The sequence below is a fragment of the Molothrus ater genome, chromosome 6 (assembly GCF_012460135.2).
Source record: "Molothrus ater isolate BHLD 08-10-18 breed brown headed cowbird chromosome 6, BPBGC_Mater_1.1, whole genome shotgun sequence".
NCBI classification, from domain to species: domain Eukaryota; kingdom Metazoa; phylum Chordata; class Aves; order Passeriformes; family Icteridae; genus Molothrus; species Molothrus ater.
The window spans coordinates 26,622,412-26,645,470 of record NC_050483.2 but is presented as its reverse complement, the minus strand read 5'-3'; the positions used below and the strand labels follow the sequence as shown (position 1 = coordinate 26,645,470).

The 23,059-nt window shown below is 39.4% G+C and overlaps 1 protein-coding gene across 1 annotated transcript in view; it reads right to left on the bottom strand.

Annotated features, from left to right (window-relative positions):
• The window catches only part of STARD9 (StAR related lipid transfer domain containing 9), a 96,758-nt gene that overhangs the window by 8,314 nt on the left and 65,385 nt on the right, over positions 1-23,059 (bottom strand). Inside the window, exons 21-25 of the mRNA XM_036383811.2 lie at positions 23,005-23,052; positions 16,049-16,239; positions 13,230-13,686; positions 1,234-12,360; positions 283-480 (exon numbers count right to left, since the gene is read on the bottom strand). Of these exons, the coding sequence (XP_036239704.1) occupies positions 283-480; positions 1,234-12,360; positions 13,230-13,686; positions 16,049-16,239; positions 23,005-23,052 (12,021 nt within the window). The remainder of the gene's footprint in view (positions 1-282; positions 481-1,233; positions 12,361-13,229; positions 13,687-16,048; positions 16,240-23,004; positions 23,053-23,059) is intronic.

Below are 23,059 nucleotides of genomic sequence, written 5' to 3'. Positions count from 1 at the left end.
TCGAGAGAGAATATTTGGCTGTCCGCATCCATCATACACATATAATAAATTAGACACTTGTTATGGACTGAAATAAAACTGGATCCAAGATTTTAATGAATGTTTTCTAAAATCAGGCATGTGTTTTTCCTGAAGGCATTTTCTAGCCCAAAGGTGAATGCAGCCACACTGAGAAGAATTCTGCCCCTGAAGTCTCAGATGTCAGCAAGAACCATTAACGTGCACCCATTGTGAACACTGTTCATGAGCAGCAGGACTAAAGAGAGGTTTCCAATGCCCCACCTGGTGTTTTCCACCACATCTCTTCTCAGCTGTTGCAGATATTCTCGGCGTCTGCTGGGGAGATCTGGATCCTTCTGACTTGCATCCAGAGTCTGGGACAGACTCAAATGCTTCAGGGGGCTCAGGCTTCGGCTTCTTTGGTATCTTTGGAGCCTTTTTACTCTTTCCTTCCTCAGAGTTTCAATAGTTCTCATGTGTCTGTTAGGGAAATGTGATTAGAGTGACAAATCACCCTGCAAAGTTACATTTTCTGATTTTTTAAAGCACTTAAGTATTAGGTAGATTTTTATAGGAATCTAATACCCTCTAATACCTTTTTGTCTACATGCTGAGAGATGATGTAGAAATTCTAAAATGCCACTGCTTTTCTGACAGCAGGAAATGTAAGAGAGCGTTGTGATTACTGCTGGTAACAACTGAGAGGAAAATTGTGAATGAAGACTGATGTAGCTGCTTCAAAATTTTTGTTGCAACATTCTCCCAAATGTTCTACAATCACAAGAATCAAGTATCTTGTTTTTTTAAAGAATTATTTTGTATATTTATGGGGGGTTAAAATTATTTTTGTTTATTCATACAGCAGCATTTGTTCACAGAAGCATCAATGGGATATTTCCATAAATAGGATACATCAATCATTTTTACATTGCAATAAATCAATTAAATATATTCCCACATCACCAGGTATACAGGATAACTCTTGTGGCTGCTAGAAATTTTAAGAGTGAGGTAACACTAGATTTGAATTGCACCAAATCACTTTTCCTTGTGTTCTTGGAGTAACCCCAAGATGCTGTCCTAAATGCATTGCTTAATAGTTTTTAAAATAAGCCTGATAGTTTATCTCTTCACATTCAGTGTGACTAAGTGATTGGCTCATTATTAAATGCTATTCAAGCTACATGAAGTGATTTACAAATACTTTAAACAACAGTACATTAAGTAATTTACCTTTCATAAAGTTGCTGCTTCACTGGAATTGCCCCTGGCTCATCTGCAGCTCCTCTCTGAAGGACCCTCAGCAGGGCATCTGTTTCCCCAATGCCATAATTGAGCTTTGCTTCAGTCAATTCCACTGTGAGGGGATGCTGATGCAGATCCAGGTGAATGCTAGACATGATCTGGGCACGCTCTCTCTGAAGTCTCTTGATCTCTCTGCTCCTGCTGTCACAAGACTGGTAATTCCCTTCCACTTCTGTTGATTGTGTGCTTCCAGGCTTCTTGTCTGCCTTACCCCTTAAATCGGTCACGCTGCCACTCAAGCCAAGGAGCAAAGGAGGAGTACTGCTCTTTACACCACACCAGTTGCTGAATTTGTTGTGTATGGGTAAGTCACGGAGGCTGTAGCTCCGAGGCCTGCAGGGCTTGGCAAAAGCAGACTTCTTGCTGAGAGGGATTTCAGTGTCACATTCACTCCCAGTGACAGATTCTGTACTGTCATCTTGGAAGGACGTCTGCACGTCGCTCACATCCGAAAGTGGGGGAGGGCAGCTTTCCTCATTCTTCCAGAAGAAATCATGAAATTGTACAGAAGATGCTTCTACCAGAGGTTCTGAGGCTGTGCCAGCATTTGTCTTACTTGAACAAGTGGCACTAATTTTTTGATTAAAAAGTAAGTCAGCATTTGGAGAAGGGTAGTTATGAATCAAAGCACTATCAGAATTCCCAGAGTACTTTTCGTGCCCAATTCCACCTGAAGGAGCTCTTCCACCCCTTGTAACATACATACAATGAAGGGAATGTGCCACTGAGCCCTGGTCTCTGACATCACCTGTTACCACTTCACTGTGGCCTGACACCTCCAGCATACTGCTGGAGTGATACAGCCGCTTTGCACAAATGGTAGTGTGGGTGTCAACCCTCAGTCTATGTTGCTGTTCCAAGTCTTTTGAACCATCCTGCCTTAAAAGGTCTTTGCCTGCTTTCTTATCTGAGAAAATTCCAGATTTCTTTCTTATGCTCTTGTGTTCTCTAGAGACGCTTGATTCACTGTCTGTTTCTGTCTGTGAAAAATTGTCCACATGATGTTGCGTGCTGAACTGTGGACCTGCCCTCAGCTTTCTCTTGGTGTGAAGGGGACTTGAAGCAACACTGGAATATCCAAGAGGTTCCTTAGTAGGGCAGACAGACTTGCTAACAGCAGTCTGGCTGCTGGGACTAGCACTAAGAGTAAGAATAGGGGAGGAGGCCCTGTCGACTAGCAGGGTATTTTTGTGCCAAAATTTTCTTTCAGCTGGCGTCTCTGTTTCATTGACACTTTTTTTATCCTGAGTGTAAGACATTGGAGATTGAGAGGTGCTATTAGTAGGGCTGCTAACTACAGTGCATGAAGAACCATCTTGCCCTGAACTTGGCAAAGATGGTGTGAGAGGTGAAACTCTGGTGCTAGCAAAAGCAACATTCTGCTGTGCATTTAGTGATGTTTTTTGAAAATGTAAGATAGGGCTGGAAGTTTTGGGTAAAGAAGGCAGATGCATAAAGGAGTCTTCCAAAATGCTGTCAAGACTGTCATGGAAGTCAGAATTGCCCAGGCGTTTCATCCCTGTTTGCTCTTGTGTACTTTCTTCAAGAGTGCGCGTTTCCTCTTTCCTTTTGGGAATCTCTCCCACTGTATCTGCACCATTTTTTTTCCAATCAACATTTACTGCCTGAGCTGCCCTCAATTCCTTTCCCATTTTTGCCTCCACTTGTTTTTCTTCATGTTTGCTTTGAGGTTTTTCCAAAATCTCAGTCTGAGTGCCTACATCTGCTGTAGTCTGAGTACAGCTATCTGACCTAACAGCACCTTCAGTTCTTTTTTGGTTGATTTTGGCATTCTGCTCACTGTCTATAATACTCTGTTGGGAAAGGTTTCCCAGTAACTCAGAAGTGTTCTGAAGTAACTGTGACAGATGCATGGACAGGTTTTGCATGCTTGTCCAAGAAGAAGGTTGATAAAATAAATCTCTGTTTGTTGCCTCCTTTTTTGCAGAAACATCTGTATAGCTTCTCTGATGTCTTCTCTGCCTTTTATACCTTCCTGTAGTTGCAGTTTGTGTTCCTTGCTCACATGTAATCCCTGGAGGTTTATTGGCAGGTTTTTCAGACTCTGAAGGATACAATAGTACAATTTCATCAACCTGCATTGAAGAGTTACCAGGTTGTGTGGAAGGATTCTCAAGTTCAGCAGTGTTGTTTTCTGAGTTAGTCTCCAATGTTTCAGTGGACATGTTGCTGTACTGTTTGGTACTGTCACTTGAGTATGCTGATTCAAAGTCTTGTCTGACACTGTCCCATTCTTGAAGACCTTCAATGCTACTCAAAGTGCTTGACAAAACTTTTGCTGTAGCATATGAACTTAGATGAGAATGAAAAGGAGAATTTTGAGAGTTCAATCCATTGTCTACACTGGAACATCTCATAACTTTACGATTTTCCATACTCAAAGGAATTTGATTGCAAGAGACATCACTTGCACTTCCAAAAGCATACTGTTTCCAGCCAATCTTGCAGGCTCCATCTTGTTGCCATGGGTGAATGTATGGGTTGATATCACTTGATCTAAAATGCATTGCATCTTTATTATCTTGCAAAAATAAATCAGTTTCTGGCTGGTATCCAGCTTCTTCTCCTTCCCCTTCGCTACACTGAGCTACAGAATTGCTCTTTGAATGGACATTTGCTTCTGCACACACAGAACTGCGAGCTGTGGGCAGTAAGGATGATGGAGATTGACTAGTACAATCTTTCAAAGACTGGCTACTTTGGCTTCTTGCTGCTAAATTTTGTAAGTTTTTGGAATCACAGTTTGCAAACTTTTTCATTTGTGCCATTTTTGGCTGAAATCTTGGTTTAGATTTAACTTGTAATAAGTTCTTCGATTCCTGCTTTGAAAATCTTTCAATTCCATAAAGATCATCTTCAGTTGGTGACGGAGGCTCTACACTCATATTCAAATCTTGCAGTGATTTAGATGCAGAATGCAACAGAGGATCTGCCTTAGATGAAGCTTCCAAAGTACATTCTGTGTCAGAGAAAACCGCAATAGCTGGAGCTGATACTCTGTGACTTCGTAAATAAGGTCTCAGTTCATTCTGTTTACAGCCCTTTGTACTCCGTGTGGTAGAATATGATCTTTTGCTCCTGAATTGCACCGATTTGGATTCTTGAAGAGTTAAATCATGGTTTTCTGGCAAAAAATTTATGGAGGTTGTTTCATTATTTTTTACAGAAAAATTGAGTCTTTCTAATTTCAGGGTATTATTCCTCATTGTAGTGTCTCCCATTGTTGAACAAGTCTTTGCCTCAGCATCAGCATCAGTGCTATCAATGCTTGAACATGTATTATTTTTGCAAACTAAAATCTCTTTTCTACCATCTGCATTTGTTCTATCTGGCACCTGTTGTATCTGTTCACGTGCAGGCACATACTGACAGTTATCTTGCAGATCTGCAGGGTTTCTTTCAAAACCCAAGACAGTGTGATATGGTTGCCTGGGAACAGGGCTTCTGTATGTGGGATATGCTTGACCAAATGAATTGCAGGTGTATTCAGGATCCACTTGAACATCTCTTGGATACCGATTTTCCAACACTGTAACTTCTGAGCCTGTTAATTCATTTGGAGAATTTGAGGATACACTAGTTTGCTTTCCAGCAGGTTCTCTACTTAACGTTTTTCTCTGCTCTGTCTTTACTGCAAAATGTTCAGCCTCAATATTTGAATGCAGTTCTTCCTTACTTCTGTTGAGTGTATTTCTCATTTGTCCCTCTTTAATAAGAATTGCCCTGCTAGCATCCCAAAGAGGTAATGATGGTAGTAAAAGAGAATTATCACTTGATATTTTCTCTTTGTGTTTGTTGCAAGCTTCTTGTGGTGGAACTTTATCCCAATGATGCTGATCAATTTCTGTATCATTGTCAGGTTTTTTATTATTACATCTGTATGCAGGTTCCCCATCTACAGCAGAATTTTCATATGAAGTACAGTCTGTGTCTGAGACTGGAAAATGCCTGTTTTCTTTTGCAAGAGAAAGTAAAATACTTCCCGAAGCACATATTGGCTCATCAAATACCACAGCATTATCTGACTGTGTGTCTTGTATTTGCAAAACACCAAATGGAGACTGTTTCAATATATTTGAATGTGAAGTATCATATGTGCTAGTTTCACCATGACCTATATCTGCAGTTGAAGGAAATTCTGAAAATGCTGTTAAGGCTGGGTAATTGACTCTTGCTAATGATAGGGAAAGATCTCCTTTTACAGAGCACACATCTGCAGAATTGCAGGACACTTTCTCAGTCAAGCAGCTGTCCTGAAATGAGTCCTCAAGCTGATTAAATACTAGAGATTTTGAGTCCCCAAGTAAAGAAGATGTGGTAAAAGCACTGAAGTTCTTGGAGCTTTGAAATGGTGTCTCAGGGGGAGTTTCTTCTGCAGAGTGTGATGGCAGAGACTTTGATTCATTACAGCCAGTCTGCCCTTTGCTCTGGAAAGTGAGCAGACCCGATTCTGGTACAGTCACTCTATTAGTGTTACTGCAGTGTTCTGAGAACTCATGAATTTTATCTTCTTTTATGTCACCACAGTTCTGGAAATAACCTTGAACAATTTCTTCCTTTTGCTCTGTTTCCACAACTTTTTCAGGGAGTTTATTACTCTGAGCATATGTGGTCTCTGCAACTGCAGAATTATTTTCCTTTTCGTCTCCTTTTTGAGAAACACCAGGAAAAGTTACAGATACACTCAAATCTGTTGATTCACTTTCAAAGTACTTTGTTTCTTCAGAGAGAACAGTATTATTTATACCTTTGTCTCCACTGCTGACAATTAAACAATCTGCAGATGATGCTGGACAATTCAGAAGACCAGGAGAACATTCAGAAGTGTCCAAGTTCCTATTATAATTTAGAAAGTCTTTACTATAATGTGGATGTTCCTTTGGAGACTTGTTCAGGCCTTCTGAAAGGGCTGAAGACTTCTCAGAAACAGCATTGCCTGATTGGTCTACACAACACTCTTCAGAAGCTTCATGTTCCTGGTTTTCTGTGGGCTCATGCTGATAACCAGCTACACCAGGAAACTCGGCATTTTCACATTTACTGTTTGCTGTTGGATAGCTTGCACTTAAAAACGTCTTCTCATCATTCCCTGATGAAGCCCCCAAGTGAGGTACTTTCTGAGTTGTATCAATATTCTGAAATACTTTTTGAGTGGAACTTCCTAGTAAAGAGTGGGTTTTTCCCACCCCTACATCTTCCATCACTTCTTTCTCTGAGGAAGACAGCAGATTTGAAGTATCCAACATTAGTGAATCAGGCACAATGGTATTATTTACCTCTTGAGCTGTATCTTCTATAGAATTAAGACAGTCTTTTAATAATTCATTAACCATTAAATCCATACTGTGTTCTTCACAAACATTATTAAGATCCTGTATGATATCTTGAGAAGAATCTAATTTTTCCAAGAAAAATGAGTTTCCTTTGGCCCTTTGCTGAAGTATAACAGTTCCAGACTCAAGGCCACCTGCACTGTAGTGAGTGAAAGAGCTGTTCTCATTGGCAGGTTGTGCAGATATGGCATAATCAGGTCCATTTTTAAATACAAAGGATTCTTCCTCCTGCCTCTGCTGCACGGTCCTGGTTTGCAGAAGAGCTACACTCTTACTTGGTGTTTTAGATGGTGGAAGATGTTTGTCTTCTCCCATTTTGTTGGCTGCAACAGATGTACCAACACTGATCTCACTCTCCATTAATGTTTTGTAGTAAGGCAGAACAGCTCCAGTTCCAAGACTGCTGTTAGATGGTTTTGTACATCCTTTCAATGCAGTGGGAACATCTTGAACAAGATGGGAATCATCACTTCCTCCAAGATATAAAGGCTGATTTACAGACTGGCATGGGGAGTCTTGAAGCTCTTGTTTTTTTTCTGTACACTCCTGTGATGCTGGTGGATTTTGTTGCTTGCTAATGTCTTCATTATTTCCAGAAAAGCTGGTAGACACCCACTGGCTTTCTCTTAATATTTCATTTAATCTGCTGTCATCATATGTCATTTGGTAACTGCCATTGTTTTCAGGGAAGAGTTCATCCAGGTTTTGTAAAAAGATCAGTTCTACCTCCTCTGTGTTTGCTACATATATCTGCTTTTTTCTGTCGGCTTTGGCCATTTCGACTAGCTTCATCAACTGCACTGTCTCTTCCTCAGCTCTGGAGCCTACTTGATCCAATTCACAAATGTCAAAACTTTTTCTAACAATATCTTCATTCAAGTTTTCTGAAGTGCCATGGTCAGGAGATCCCACAGAGAAACTCATACACGTATGTCTGTCGAGACTTGTAAATTTTTGTTCAGTTCTGTATTGGTCAATATCAGCACTATCTTCAACTGAATATTCATATGCATCAACTACATTTCCTATCTCTGTAGCAGAGTCCACTGAATCACCATCCTCACTCATTTCAGTAGGGTCTTGGTATCTTGAATCATCCCCTAACAGTATATTTGATTCTACTTCAGAAGCCGTCAGGTACCTTTCAGGGATCTTAAATTGATCTAAAATTTCTTCTTTGTCACCTCTGTCACAACACACTCGACGCAGAGCTGGAGACTGTTCATTAAAGTAAACATTTTCATCTGTGCATAACTCTTTTTGCCCCATAGTAACCAGCTCCTCAGTGTTTGTCATGGTAATTTGTTCTTCACTCCTAGTTACTTCACATTCATTAACCTTGTCTTCCTGGGGCAAACAGTTTGGTACATAATGCTCAATTATATTGTTAGAATTTATTTGTCCTTCATTTTCAAGTTTTGCTGAAATATTTCCTTGCCTCCTTGGGATTAGTACTGCTTCAGCTACATTCTCTGTTGTTCCATTCATCTGTAAAAGGCCTTTGCAAGTATCAAGGAATCCCAAAGTATTCTGAATAACATCTGTTGTGTGGGAACACACAGATGAAGGAGTGGTTTTGGGAGCAACAGAAAGCTCTGTTGAATAAATACCTATTTCTGTTTTCTCACTTATTTCTTTTTGGCAAAATCTGCTTGTTTCAGGTTGGCTGCCAGAATGCACAAGCGCTTTTGATTCCTGAATATGTTCTGCCCCTGTGCTGGCTTCCTGCAGTTCATCTTTGTGCACCTCTTCTTGTGTCAGGCACAGATTTGTATTAAACTCACAGTGAACTTCACAAGCTGTGATATCAGTAGATTTCTTTGGGTTAGTTAGACCAATGTCTTTAAAATCCTTTTTACTGTCTTCAGTTATACTTTGGACTTGGGCTGCTGGTCTGTCAGGTAAACTTTCAGTGTGTCTGGATTTAATTTCCAATGCACTTTTTTCCAAGTTGCTTGCATTATTAATTGATTTTGTTATTTCCTCATCTGTGGCTGTCCTTGTATTCTGATAAGGAGCCATGGCTTCTTCTGTATCCATTGCTATGTCTCTGAAAATTTTGTATTCTTTATTTCTGCAAGAACTCTCCTCTTGAGAAATGGCAGCTGATGCATTTGTGTTGCATTCAAAAACCTTTCCCAACTCTGACTTTGCATTGTATTCAGCATGAAAGTCCACTGGGCAATCACTTTCAAAAAATGCTTCTTCCTCTCCTCTAGATTCAAGTAAAGATTTGTTCTGTGTTCCTGTTTTCAAGAGAACAGAGGCACCAATTTCTGCAGAAATGTCAGTTGTCTCGTGCGTAGTGTTTTTCTGTCCTGTTGACTTTGAAGAGCATGTTGGGCAGAGGCAGCCAGAATGTACATCAGAACAACTTTTTGTGACACCAACTTCCACAGTAAGATTAGATGTAGCATCACAATTTCCGTTCACGATTGTGACATGCTCCAATAGTTTATCATAATTTTTGGTCTCACATGCACTTTGAAAAAGATTGGCTTTTGTTGGAACTTTGTAAAATAGGCTTGAATTAGATTCTGGGAGAAAATAATTTGCATTCTCACAAATAGCAGCAGGAAAGGACTTGGTGTTTTTCCCATTTACATTCAGTAGGAAATAACTTCTTTCATTTACCACTAGGTTTTCATATTTGGATGAAAATTCTTTCTGAACTACAGCCTGAGAATTCAATACATTGTGTTCTTTGCTTTCACTGCTTTCTTCTCTTATGTTATCAGTGCATAATGTAGAATTTTGTGAAATTTGCTGGGATAAGCAACTCACCTGACTGTCTGCTAGGACACATTCAGAGGAATAATCCTTTGAATCAGGTTTATGTTTGAATTCATAATGATTTAGTGAAGACAAGTCTTCATCCTTTGATATGTAGTTGTCATGATCTCTGAATGATGGCACCTCTGGCACAATGTCTGTCAAGCTATCTGTGCTTATTTCCATACAGATTGTCTCTTTTTGAGACATCTCTATTGGTGTTGCAGACTGGTCATAGCTTGTGCTGGCAGCAACAACTGAAGGGTGACATTGATATGTTATCTTCTGTGAGGAAAAATCTGGCTCTGCAGTTATTTCTGCAGGTATTTGCTCATGATCTGTTTCTTGCATTGTTGCCAGTTTACTCTCCCCAGACCTGGGGGCTTCTTCTGTGTCAGCTGACTCTGCTCCTTGTCCAGCCAGCATCTGAAGCTTGTAACTACTCACTAGAGAGCAGCTCTTGTTTGTTAAGTCACTGAGGAAGAAACTTTCATCACAACATGTTGGTATTTTTTGTACTGGAAAAAGATGCCCACAGTTTCCAGATTGAATGTGTTTTACTGCAGATGTCCGTGTTGAGGTCATATTATGAGCAAGTCCCATAGAACACTCAGCAGCAGGTTCACTGACAGGTGCATTTCCACTGCCTGAATCTGCCACACCTGACTCTGACATCAAGTTATTGTAGTCATTGTCAAGCTCATCTTTTGAAAAAGTTTGGAATAAGCCATCTTCTAAACCTGTATCTACACAGCCACTCCTCTGCTCCACAATTTGCACAGGCAACACGGTGACAGAATTCTCCCCTTTCTTAGATACCAGTGACAAGCAGTCTGCAGTGGAGGTGCTTTCCAAACAGCTGAATGTTTGTGCACATTCAGTAGCAGACCTGTAAGTAGACAATTCACCCAGTTGTTCTTGTTCAGGATGGTGTGACCTTGAATGTTCATAATAATCATGCTCTGCTGAAGTAGGAACAAAAGAGGAACTTGGTCCTACTGAGCTAGCAAATGAGGACTTTACATTTGCAGATTCTAAGGAAGAATTTTCATTAGAGCTTGTCCAATCCTTTAAAAACTTATTTAATGATCCACTCTCAGAAGTCCTGCTTGCAGTTGTTGTTTCAGGTAAAGGTACTTCCAATGTGTCAGAAGAGAAAACTGAATTTATTTGGATTACATGATGTGGACTGTGAGTAATGCTGTGAATCTGCTTAGAGCCAGAAACAAAAGAAACCTCAGCAGCTGACTGCTTTAGATCATCTTTCTTTAGCCAAAGTTCTGGTTTGCTCGAAGAGCACCGACGAGCATCTTGAAATTCCAAGTTTTCATGGGAAGACAATGCTGTTATTCTGGGGCTGCTGATGTCAACCTTTGAGTCACAGGAAGACAAGGCATCATTAGTAAGCAAAGGATTACCACTTGCATAATACAGTCTTCTTTCAGGAGACCTTTCTTTCTCTACAAAGGAGACTTTTGTTCCCTTCAGCAACTGCTTGCAAGCATTACTGGAAGCAGTCTGTGGCTTGGTGTTCAAATAAAAGGAACTGCTCAGCTTCAGATCATAATTTGTCCCTTCTGTATTTCTGTTGCAGGTCTTGGATTCATGGTTTTCCTCAATCTGTATAGCTGGTAATTTAGGAGTTTGTAACTTCCAGAAAATCTCTGCTGGCATTTCATCAGATGAGTCAGATTTGGATTCTTCTACCAGATCTTCTGCTGGCATCTCTTCTCCATCAGCTAAGCTATCCAGAGAAAAGCTTCTTTCAGCCTTTCCCAGTCTCCTACGAGATGCATATGATGTCACCAAAGATGAAATATGGTTCTCAGTTCTGCTTTTGTAAAGCTTAGCAGGCTCATGATGGGCCTTTAACTTATGAAATTGGCTTGTATTTTCCTTTTTGGCTTTATTTTCCTTTTCTATCAGAGAGTCTTGTGACATTTGACTGTCATCACTCTCAGAATCTTCTGGGTTGGCAAGACATTTATTTCTGTCAAAATCTTCCAGTTTCAGTTTCTCTGGGACAGCTTTTGCATAAGCACAGGAGAGTGAATCGACAGAATAGGAACTGTCAGTATCAGAAATCTCATTTTCATCATCCTCTTGCCAGTTCTCCAGCATATCTGTGGCTGTCTTGGGCATTCCAGCACTTAGCATCTCAGCACTGTGCCACTTTTTTTCAACATAAGAGAGTGGTGTCTGTGAGTTCATCTTAGTGAGATTTCCTACTGATGTTGCTGCCATCAGAAATTCTTTCTTGTCTGCTGATGATTTCTCATGACTTGGCAAGGCTGAATTTGCCTCTCTCCTCCAGTTCTTGACTGTTTGGTTTAGATGCACTGATAGTGGGTTTCCATACACTGTTTTCTTCATTTGTTTAGGAAAGTTTTCCAGAGAAGACCTATGGCCTTTTCCATTGATATCCATTCTAATCTTTTTATTGGATACCTGAGCTTTATTTTGTGCTACATTGCTGCTGGCAGGCTGACTTAAATCTCCTAGCACCTTTGATTTTGTCATTCTTCTCCCTGTAATAAAGGTTTTAGGCTCATCTTTCTCCTTAAAAAGATCAGAAGAGGAACCTTTAGAGGTCTGGTTTTGAGATCCAGCTTGCTCTGGACTGTCATCCAACTTTTCCATTTTTTTATAATTTTTATCGATATAAGCCATGATAGCTGAATCATTAGAGTACTTCTCTCCTCCTTTTTTATTTTCACTTGAAGATGGTTTTTGTTTTTCAGTTAGCTGCCTCTGGACTGAAAAGGAGATCCCCTTTTCATCATTAAGGTCATCACGCCCAGAAATGTCTTTACCACTTTTGTAAAGGTATTCTACAGGTGACAACCTCTCTGTTGTACTACCTTTACAGTATTGATCAATATTTGGTGAGGTAGATAACTTGGAGAGAAACTCCCTCTTCGAAAAACAGCTGTGGAAATAAAGAAGAAATTAAGTTCAATCCTTGCTTGAATAATGTAGTTGACATTTTCACCACAGTAATGTCTTGCAAATAAGAATAACAATTCATGAAGCAACAACCTTAATGCCTCTCAAAATTCAATTCTAGCAGGGAATAAAAAATAAAATTCTGTGACTAATTATAAAATACTCTTGCTATCTGGAAAGATGCCCTGCACACAAAAAAATAGCTTAATGTTATGAGGTACAGCTTCATATTGAATCTCTGTATACTCAAGTAGCTCTAAATGTTAATTAAAAATAAAAGATTGTTCTAAGTCACACAAATCCACTTAGCAGAGTTTAGCTATTTCCTGCTGTGGAAATAGCTAAGGACCATGCTGTGATAGACCCTGTAGCATCCCAACATTTTAGCTTTGCATGGAGATGTTTATTCAGCTTGAGAAAGGCTGACCAGTATAAAAGTCCTTTCCATAATCACCCTAAAGATACCAATATTCTGAAGAAGAGTTTGATGATAATCGAGATAAAATTGTGCAGTAATTAGTATTTACCAACAGTCTGAACAAGGCAGCAACAAAAGCTAAGCCACTTCTAAAAAGCCTTCTCAAAGAGGTAAAAAGTGCAGAAAAGCTTGAGAGAGAAATGTAAAAAAGTGAGAAAGACCACGTCAGACAGGTAAGTAGGGAATATACTGTACAGACCCAAAGGAAAAGGACAAACAGCTCCAGCGTGATGTACAATATAGTGGGCTCACTGATATTGCAGATTTGGGGATTTTCTTCAATACATTGAAAGGTATTCAGGATAGGTGGCCTGAAAAATCTTGAATTTATGTTACTTTTGAAAGTGCAGAGGATTTGGCAGATGTCAGCTTACCTGGGTACCTGGGGCAGGTACGAGTCACAGAACAAACCCAACAATTTCTGTCTCTTTCGCAAGTGGTGATCCAAAGAGGACTGTACAGCAATATTATCACTTAGGGCTTGGGATTGTTTCACACACTCTTCACTGAGCCAGCAGCTAGCTTCCAGCTGCTCCAGGTTTTGCTTGGCTTCCAACAGCTTCTGCTTCTTGACTATCCTTTCCAGCCGGAACTTGACCTTCTTCCGCCTTATGTTTCTTTCAGCCTTTTTTAAGGAGTACCTTTGCAAGAGCTCCAGCTGCACCAGTCTCTTCTTGTTCTGCTGCAGCAGGGAAAGGCAGGTTTCCAGCCCAGTGGTGCTCTGTACCTCAGCCTCTGCACACAGCACTGGCTCTGTTTGCACTGCAAACTCCCTCTGCTGCTGCTGAAGATCAGCCAGACGTTTATTCTCATTTATAAGCCACTGCTGGTCTGTAAACAAAACAATGATTGAGAGAAAGTAAAAATCATAGGAAAACCATTACTTGTTACTGTCTTGTTTCTTAATTTAATCAGCCTTTAGAGGTCATTTGAGAACAGAATTTCTATGCATGTAGAGTGGATACTCAACAAACTATTTAAAGAAAAATGTACTGTTGCTCTACTTCAAAGCCTCTTCATTGGGTTAAGGACTCAGGTAGCAACTTCAGAATATAAGCTTGTAATCATAAAATTAAAGAATCATTAAATGGCTTGGGCTGGAAGGGACCTTTAAGATGAACTGGTTAAATGTTCACCAAATAAAACAAATACTGTCATGGCAAAGATGCAGGTGAAGCCAACACAACCTTTAGCTATTATGACAAACAGTTCAAAAAACACAAGCTCATACCACCAGTCAATGTGTATTTTTCACAGAATTACCACTCTACTCCGCAAAAAGAATTAGATTCTCTGCTTCTGTTAATGACCCCTGCAGTTCATAAATGCCAAATATGTTCACACAACAAGTGATTAACCTAATTTGATAACAAAATATGGTACCTCTGCTTACACACTAAGTCTTCTCTACATATTCAGAGCCTGATCTTTGCAGTCAGTGAGGACACAGTAGATAACAGAACCAGGCTGATTTGTTTTAAACCCTAGATGCAAGAATACTTTTATTCCATGCAAGAGATGGATGTGGCTAGAGGTTTTTCAGAGCACACCAGCTTCAGTCTGAACTATGATGAACTGTAACAAAACAAGACATTATTGAGATCACCGTGACCATGTTGTATGTGATGGCTTGAACCTGTTCTCTTAATGAATCAGATCCTTTAAGCTGCCATAAAAATATACATATTCAGTGCTCAAAGCAAACAAAAAAAAATCTCCATTGCTGAACAAGCAACATAAAAATTTCAGGCCAGGTTCCTTTACAAGTGGAGCACTCTCAAAGAACCAAAGTTTCCCAAAGCACTGCTCTCTTACTAGCAGCAATTTTTTTTGGCTGAGCTTACTTTCAATGTGCAGTCCTTTACTAAATAAGCAATGTTTCATTGCTTATTCAGAGATGTCGGAATTAAGAGGTATTTAAGTTTGATGTGATGAATGAGGGCTTCCTGCAGCTCTGCACAGCTGAGCTGCAAGATAGGAATTTGGGGCTCTGGAATTTTCCCTAGTTCAAGAGACCATTAGTGCAGAGACATGGCAGGTATCACTTGCTTGATGAATACTGATCTTGTTAAACACACTTCATTAGTGATCCCCACCACAATAAGTCTCCTGTCCGGCTTATATTGGCAGCTCTGCAAAAAGCACATGCGCAGAGGTAGGGATTCTAACTCTATGGTAACTTCGTAGATAAAAGGGAAGCATTTTTGTCATTATGTTAATTAATTTTTCTTAATAACATTTTTAGTTTTGACATACAAAGCTTTTTCTCTCAGCTTTGCTTCTGGACGTGTTCTCTTTAGCATGATTTTAGCAAGCAGAATATTAGGCAGATCAGTTTCCCTGCAAGAGAGCTGCAAGCTTAAGATGCTAATTAATCTCTGCTCAAAAACTTGCCTCTGTCAGGAGCTCAGCCACAGAGGGCACAGAAAAGGTGAAGAACTTTGGTGGATTGCCAAGTAAAGAATTGTATTTGGCTGGCAAAAACTACCTGCCTGGCTAAGATCTGCATGAACACAGTGAAAACAGCAGAACTAGAGGGAGGCAGAGAACAAGTCTACAGAGCCACAAAATAAAGATATTTTGGGGAAACTCCAGATTTTCTGTACTATCTACATATTCTTCTGCTATATCCCATTAAAACAATTTCCTTTTAATCTCTTCATTGTGGCTGGCAAAATTAAAAGTTAGCTGGCTGCATAAGTTTTGGTCTGAGACCTTGCCAAAAATTCACGGAAGTTTTCTTCTTCCAGGCTCAAACAGCAGATTTTGCCAGGTGGGAATGACACCTTTGTATAGGCACCCTTTGCTTATCAAGAAACCTAGATGAAGTAGATTAGAAGACAAGCTAGAGAACATCAGAACCACGGCTGTAGGGAGGCAGGATTGGGATCAGGCTGAGAGAGGAGGCTCAGAGCCACAGGGGAGTAGCTGGTGCTGTCCCTCCCAACAGTGCTAATGACCTGCAGTGCTAATTAAACAGTGCTGCTGGAGCACTGTGAGGAGGCCCTATAGCTCTGTTAATCAAAGCTCAGTAACTGTTCTCAAGGGAAAGGCAATTGGAGGAGAAATCCAGTAATTAGCCATAATAAAAGTTCCACTCATTAAAAAAAGCATCACTAGCACAAAAAATATTGAGGATGAAAGTATGCAGTAATGGAAGGGAGTTGAAGCAGGGGAAGAGGCAGGTACTCACTTTCTTGGATTTGCTGGTTGATGAGTGCTTGGTCATTTTCTAGTTCCCGCTCTGCTTTGATCTGTCCTCTCAGAATCTGCTGCTTTAAATCCTCAACATAGAGCTGCTGTCGTTGAATTTGTTTTCTGTGGAAAGCTTCCTGGTCTCTCAGTTTCTGCTTGTACTCTTCATGCACAGCATTTATTTCTCTGCTGTTAGAAATGTTGTCAGTGAATTTAAACCAGAAAAAAATATTATTTGTAATAAAACCAATCATCTTACTAAAGAAAGACAGACAACATTCAAGGTGTTGTTTAGTTCAATAAGGGGGCATTATGACAAAAACTCATAGTTGTGCATATGCAAGTCACAGCAGGCTGTGTAAGTGTCAAAAATGCCAGAAAACATGAAAGCTCGGCAATGAAGCAGGTAATTCCATTGCCAGAAAGATAACAGCAAAAAGTATTTTTAAAAGTATTGTCATTTTTTATTCTGCTGTATTCTTCCATAGATGAAACTGGGGAGGGGGTTATTTTCAAATGATAAAATTTTATTACCACTATATAAGATACTTGTCATCTAAGTACTTCAACGCGCTTTACAGAAATGACCAACGTTCTTTGTTTTCAGACCAAAAACTCCAACCTAGAAATATTTACAGGCATTGTCAAGATTACGCCCACAGTCTCTGGCAGTGCCAACAAAAGACCTTGATCACCCAAATCTCTGCTGGGTGCAAGAACTATATCAGGTTACTGCTTCTGTATTTGGAGCAGAATTGGGATCAGAAAAGTGAATAGCCTGTGAAAAACTGCTTTATAATCTTCTCTAAGATGTCTTGCTTCTGACTGTGTGCCAAAATTTTACACACACAGAACAACAATCAAAAGTATCTCAGAAGTATCAGAACAACAACAGAACAACAATCAGAAGTATCTCTTCTTATCATAAGGATTATAATACTCAAGATATCTTAGCCCTCTGAAAGGAATATATATTCTGCTTCTCCACATGCTACCATCAAGAAATTATTAACATTCAAGTTAGATTATATCTAAAGGTGGTATATGATCTTTGCCTGCTAAACACTGCATTAATATATATAAACTCAGAAAATTAAACCTTTGAGTCTTGAAAAAATGTTTTAATTACATTTTAATAAAAAATTAAATAATGTATTCATTATACTTCTAAAGCAATAAAAGACCCCAAAATTCTAAAGAGTCCCTAAAGGTTAAAAACCTTCAAAAAATATAATTTCAAAGGATATCTTTGGAAATATCCTGTAGTTTGTAAAACCACTACCAATACAGGGTCATCTGCATGAAAAGAGTGTTTGACCTTTGCTACACAGGAATAATTTAACATCTCAATTTAGAACTGTAAGCATATGTTCAAAGCAACCATTTCTACAGCAAAAACTTGATTTCTGTGTGATTGTTTAGCAGAAAGAACAGATGAAATAATTGAGCAGTGAAAATCTATAAATCTCCTGGAGTACCTTTACATGGTACACACACTGCACTTCATAAGAAGTAGTAGGAAGGTCTCAGTACAAAAAAGCTTTAAGATTTTCAATAATTTATAATATTACTATGAATCTTGCTCACACGAGAAAAACAGAATTCTGTTTTAATGTTTATGTAAATGTAATGCTGAGAGTAACTGAGAGAGAATATCTTCTGTTCAGTCATCTGTCATGGTGCAAACAGCACAAACTTTGCTACTACCATCTGCTAAGTGGTTTGTGTCTATTTGTCATCCATACAAACAAATTGTAAGAATATGCAGGTCCAAGATCTCTTTGTCCTTGGCTCGTCTCCAAAGATGCCAGTACCCTGTGATTTATAATTTTTTTGCTCTCAGATAAACTTTAATTGATCCCCAGGAAATAGAAGTGGGATGCCTCATTTCCCCTTCAGCTGAAGTAGGTTTGAATTGACACCTCCCTGCAGCACCAAAACGCTCCTATGGCGATTACAAACCTCCAGTGTTCAGGTGTTTGTAACACCACCAGCCATGGGGAGACAAACTCAGAGGTTAAAGAGAGACTGGTTCACTAAAGAAAAACCACTTTCCAAACACAGTATTGAATCTGAAGTTTCTTGTTAGGCAAAGTTCCCAAGGTTTCAGTGGTAACTCTCAGGAAGGCTTGCCCTAAGCACAGCTTTGAGGTTGCCTTCCATATTTTCTAATGGAGCAACCATGTAACCTGGAGGTTAAAGTACTGATCTGGGACAAAACACTTCTGATTTTGGAGCAGTTATCACATGACCTTGGGCAAGTTGTTTAGTTTGAGACACCATGAAAGAAGCAAAGTAGATTCATCCAAGAGAAGTGATGGGGATCCATTAGCATTATCAAACATCAGAAAATCAAATATCAGAAGAGCTGATTTCTATTAATTTATCTTTGTTAGCATCATTCTGCATGAATCTGATCAAATGGAGTAAGTCATTGCCAGCAGGCTGAAAAGAAGCATGATACTAAAACAGTAGTGAAAGAATTTTTGTTCTGCAACTGTTTACCAAAACTAGATAAAATTCCTCTGATAAAATGTCTCTCATTCTTCCTCACCATGACTTTTAGCTCTCAGTCAATCTTCCCATAAAATTGACTTATTAGATTTCAAACTGCTTACAAACTGAAACCCAGAACATTCAAGTAAATGATACAACTCAGAGCTGTGTTTCAATCGAAAGACCTAACAATGCCCACAGGGGTGGTTAGGTAACATCTGCTTACAGTTGTGAGAGGGTCACAAGCTTTTCCTGTACTTCCCAACCTTGCTGAAACCCCACCCCCACATCATAAAGGAACAGAGAATTAGCAATACAAACAATGCACGTGGCAGAGAGCTGTTTGCTCTCAGCAGCACTAGCATATTCCCTCACGTGTGTAGTAATGGCTTTTTGCTGAACCAACATGAAATTGTGAGATCCTTTCCAACAGCCCTGTGTGTTTGCACTCAGAGCAGAACATGAGGCAGGCCAAACTGATGGTAATAATCACAGCTCCATATTGTGACTACACCCCAGAAAGGCAGAGTCCAGAGGAACAGACATACTCCACTTTAACCCTTGGAAAAACTAACACAGCACAGCAACCACTGCAGCATTCTTTCTGCTATTGTTCAGGTGATGTAGCTAGTTGGTACAACTCTCCCTCTGTAAGGTTAAAGTCCCTGTAACAAAATACTGTTGTTCCAGGTACATATACAAGTTGCAGTTCTGCTGTTATTTCAGTGTCTCTGCTTCATTTCCTAATTTCTAGCAGTACAAAGCAAAAATCAGGCAGAGCAGTAAAGCCAGGTCTGAATACAGAGACTGAACATTAAACAGCTTTTTATGAAGCTACTTCTTACAGACAGCTTTCTGGAGTGGAACAAAAAGATAATGAAAATCCATGCAGAGCCACTTACATAATACACAAATGCAAGAGGATGTTTTCCCTCTGGCTGTGAAATACTGGCTGTGAGAGCAGAATTACTGGCTAGTTTGGGATACAGATCTGTCTCTCACAGAAACTGCTGAAACCAAGAACCTGAAGTCAGAATGCTCCCTTTCTACCTTTGAACATGCTATGTCATGTCAGCACACTTCTGGTTTGTGGAAATAACATTATAAACTAAACTAAAAAATGACATGACAATGGCCCAGAAAGAAAATCAGAGATTCACACACACTTCATAGCTAAATAATCTAATTAGTAATTCAAAGAACAGTCAATTTGTGTCATATAGGTTGAAATGACTAAACTAAACCAAGTATTAATCCAGTTAACATAGGAATTTAGCTAGATTTTGTAATAAGTAGGAGAGATCACTATTTTTTTTATCTAAAACATCTTAAATCATATATACTGTTAAATTTAGACAGGAAACACTGGAATGCTATGAGATACAGGAAAAAAGCCCAGCATGCTATTGCTCATGTGCCTGCTTTTCCACACAAGCAATCTGCACTCAGTACAATTCTAGCAGGAATTAAAATAGCCTCAGGAGAAACATAAGAGAAACAGCTTCATTTCTGTAGGTATCAAGACATACATGAAGTCTTGGTTTCAGAGACCAGCATTCTCTAGCATACAGCATACTGAAAAAAGCAATTCTGCAGAGAATTTCATAAAAGCATGCAGATGTCTGGGTGTATCAAATGCAGCAAGAAGTGTCAACAGTTACCCCCTCCTCCAAGTAAACCATTAAAAGCTGCAAGTAAAATGACAACAAAAAGACACCCAACCCTAAACTAAAGATAATCACAAATTACTGAGAAAACATTAATATGATACCGATTCTGCTGTGTTGCTTTTCCATCTCATTTTTCTCTCCAAAGTTTGCACGATGCATGCTAAACGAACCCTCTGTTAATCCACATATTTTTCCAGCCGGTTTTGTTGTGAGCTCTCTGGGATCCTATTGTGCAATTCTCCTCCCCTCTTCCCCAAACACTTCTGCTGCTGATGCAGAGGCTGGCGGCTGCTACAGCATAATGCAGCTTCCAGTAACTATGGCAGCAATAGCTCTGAATACCTGCTGCAACAAAATCCTAAGGCTCAAATAGAGAAACTACAGTGAAAAATAATTACTTGTGGTAAAAGCTGAAATTTGCCAGTTTTCTGAAAGAAAACATCAGTCAAGTTAGCATCCCCATCTTTTCGACTGCCTAGGGTTCAAGTCCTATTTGCCTTTTACAAATTATTTTTCCCAAGGGAAAAGGAGTTAAAAATAAAGCAGAAAAAAAGATGTTGGCAAAGCATTTTGTGCCCTTGCAAACCCCACACTGAGAGCAGTCACAAGTTAGAGCTACAAGCCTATCCACTAATGCACATCTCCACCACTGCTCCCACCTTCTCCAGCTCTATCCTCCCCCTCATGCCGTGTCCAATCCCTTCCCGCAGGGGCTCAGAGCAGCAGCAGCAGCAGCAGCAGCAGCACCAGCAGCAGCAGGCACCAAGCACAGGCACAGGATCTACATCTGCTGCTGCCTCACACAGGGGCCAAACCTCTCCCTCCTGTTCCCTAAAGCAAAGGGAAGAGCAACAAAGGAGATACAAAGACCTTGTGTTGTCATCTCCTTCAGCCTCCCGAAGGAATGCCACTCAGAGAATTCAACCCAAAATTTGGGGAGTGGTGGGCAGGAGATGGGAGCCAGAAATCAGTCAAAATGGCCAGCAGAGTCAGAAACCTTTAGAAACAAGGGATCTTTGGAAACCTACACACATAGTAATCCCCTTCACAGAAGTTACCATCAAATGAGTATCATTTAGATTTCTGATTAACTGGTTTTCTTAGAGAATAATCACACTGTTCTGTTTCATATGTGTTTTTTTTAGCCTTTCTATGCAAAACCTCTTCTTCTTTGCCAAAGCCCCCAAAATAAAAGTAAAGCAATGACTTATTTAAGGCACCCCTTTAAATATATCTCTAAACCAGATCTCTTTTTGGCCAAGAGTCACAGGCACAAGACACAGCACATTCTCCAATAAAGGCCAATGTTGCCTCTTTAAACTCTAGTTCAGCTAACTTCACATTGTCAGTTTTATATCGAATTAGTTAGCTACCCTGCTAATCCCCTTCACACAATTCTGCTGTAAATCATAGAATTGCTGTAACTGACACAGTACATTTCTCTGTGAAACAGAATATTTGAGGTATCTTTTAAGAGATGAAAAAGTTTTCTTTAACCTTTTTGGTTTTTTTGGTAGACCATTTTGAAATTTTCAAATGAAAGCTATTAGTGAGAACTCAGAATATTTTACAGATAGTAGTTGGACAAGGTAACTATGCCACATTAGAATAATAAATATGTTTGTTATGCTGTATCAAACTCCTCCCCCCCCAGTTTAACAAAGTTGGTATTTTCAAGGAAAGAAAGTTTAAGCATGTTCCAAGTACCTAAATAATTCAATGTGCTATACCACTGAACTCTAATGGAAAAACTCCTATGGGTTTTTTTCTGAAACCAGCAAGACAATAAAATCAGAGTTTTTCTTTGTATGCTGTATGGCATTAAAGCAATGGCAGGAGAAAGACCTTTATTATCTACTTATTTGTGGTGATGCTGTAATATGACTGATGCCATTCACAAGCTTTCTGTGTTTGTTGGCTGACAGCAAACATCAGAAATTTGCAGTGCTGGGGCTATTATGAGTAGAGTGTATGAAAAAGCAACCAAATTAGAGTATAATGATATAATGACTCACAATGCCTGAAGTTTTAATATTTGTGTGCAGTGGTAGAAAATAGTTTTTCCTCTCATTCCTCAAAATATTTAACGTACAATTAAAGGTTGAACTGGTAATTCATAAAAGGCAGATGAGAAAAATGTCACCAAACAGACAGCATGGGAGATAAGACTCCTATCATTACTGTAATACATATATTGACATGATCTGAAATAAAAAATCCAGAAGAAAGCAAAGTACCATCAGGTCCTGATGAAAAAGGTACTTAAACCCATGGAAACTCAACAATTTCTGAATTACTCCCTTGCATGAGTGAATCACATTTTATGCCAGGAATTGTTTCTCTTTTTTTACTTTTCCCTAAAGCGATTTTATTCTCACCAGAAGAGAACCCAGTTTATCCAAGCAATTTTCAAAATCCTAATGAGTATTCCCAGTACCTACTATTGGCACAAAATCTAATACATTTAGGGTTCTTATATGCTGGAAATTGGTGGCAACTTCAGAGTAAGCCTCACTCTATTAATGGTTTTTAAATGCATTCTACACATGCAACAAAGATGCACACCATTTGCACAAGATCTCACATGAATAAAGAACATGGCTGCAGACCCTTGCCTGTAATTCAGCTTCATGTACAGATTCTTGTTCCAATATGATAAAATAGTTTGAATTAAAGCTTTAAGTGTTAGCTTCCATCCCTTCTGGGGGAAATCAGTGTAGCACAGGAGAAAGGCAAAGTTAAAGGTGCCAAAAATTTCAGCATGATTTAGACACATTAATAGTCTTACCTTGGTTCAAGAGAACATTTGTTTTCTTCACAGTTTCTACACTTTTGACTGCAAA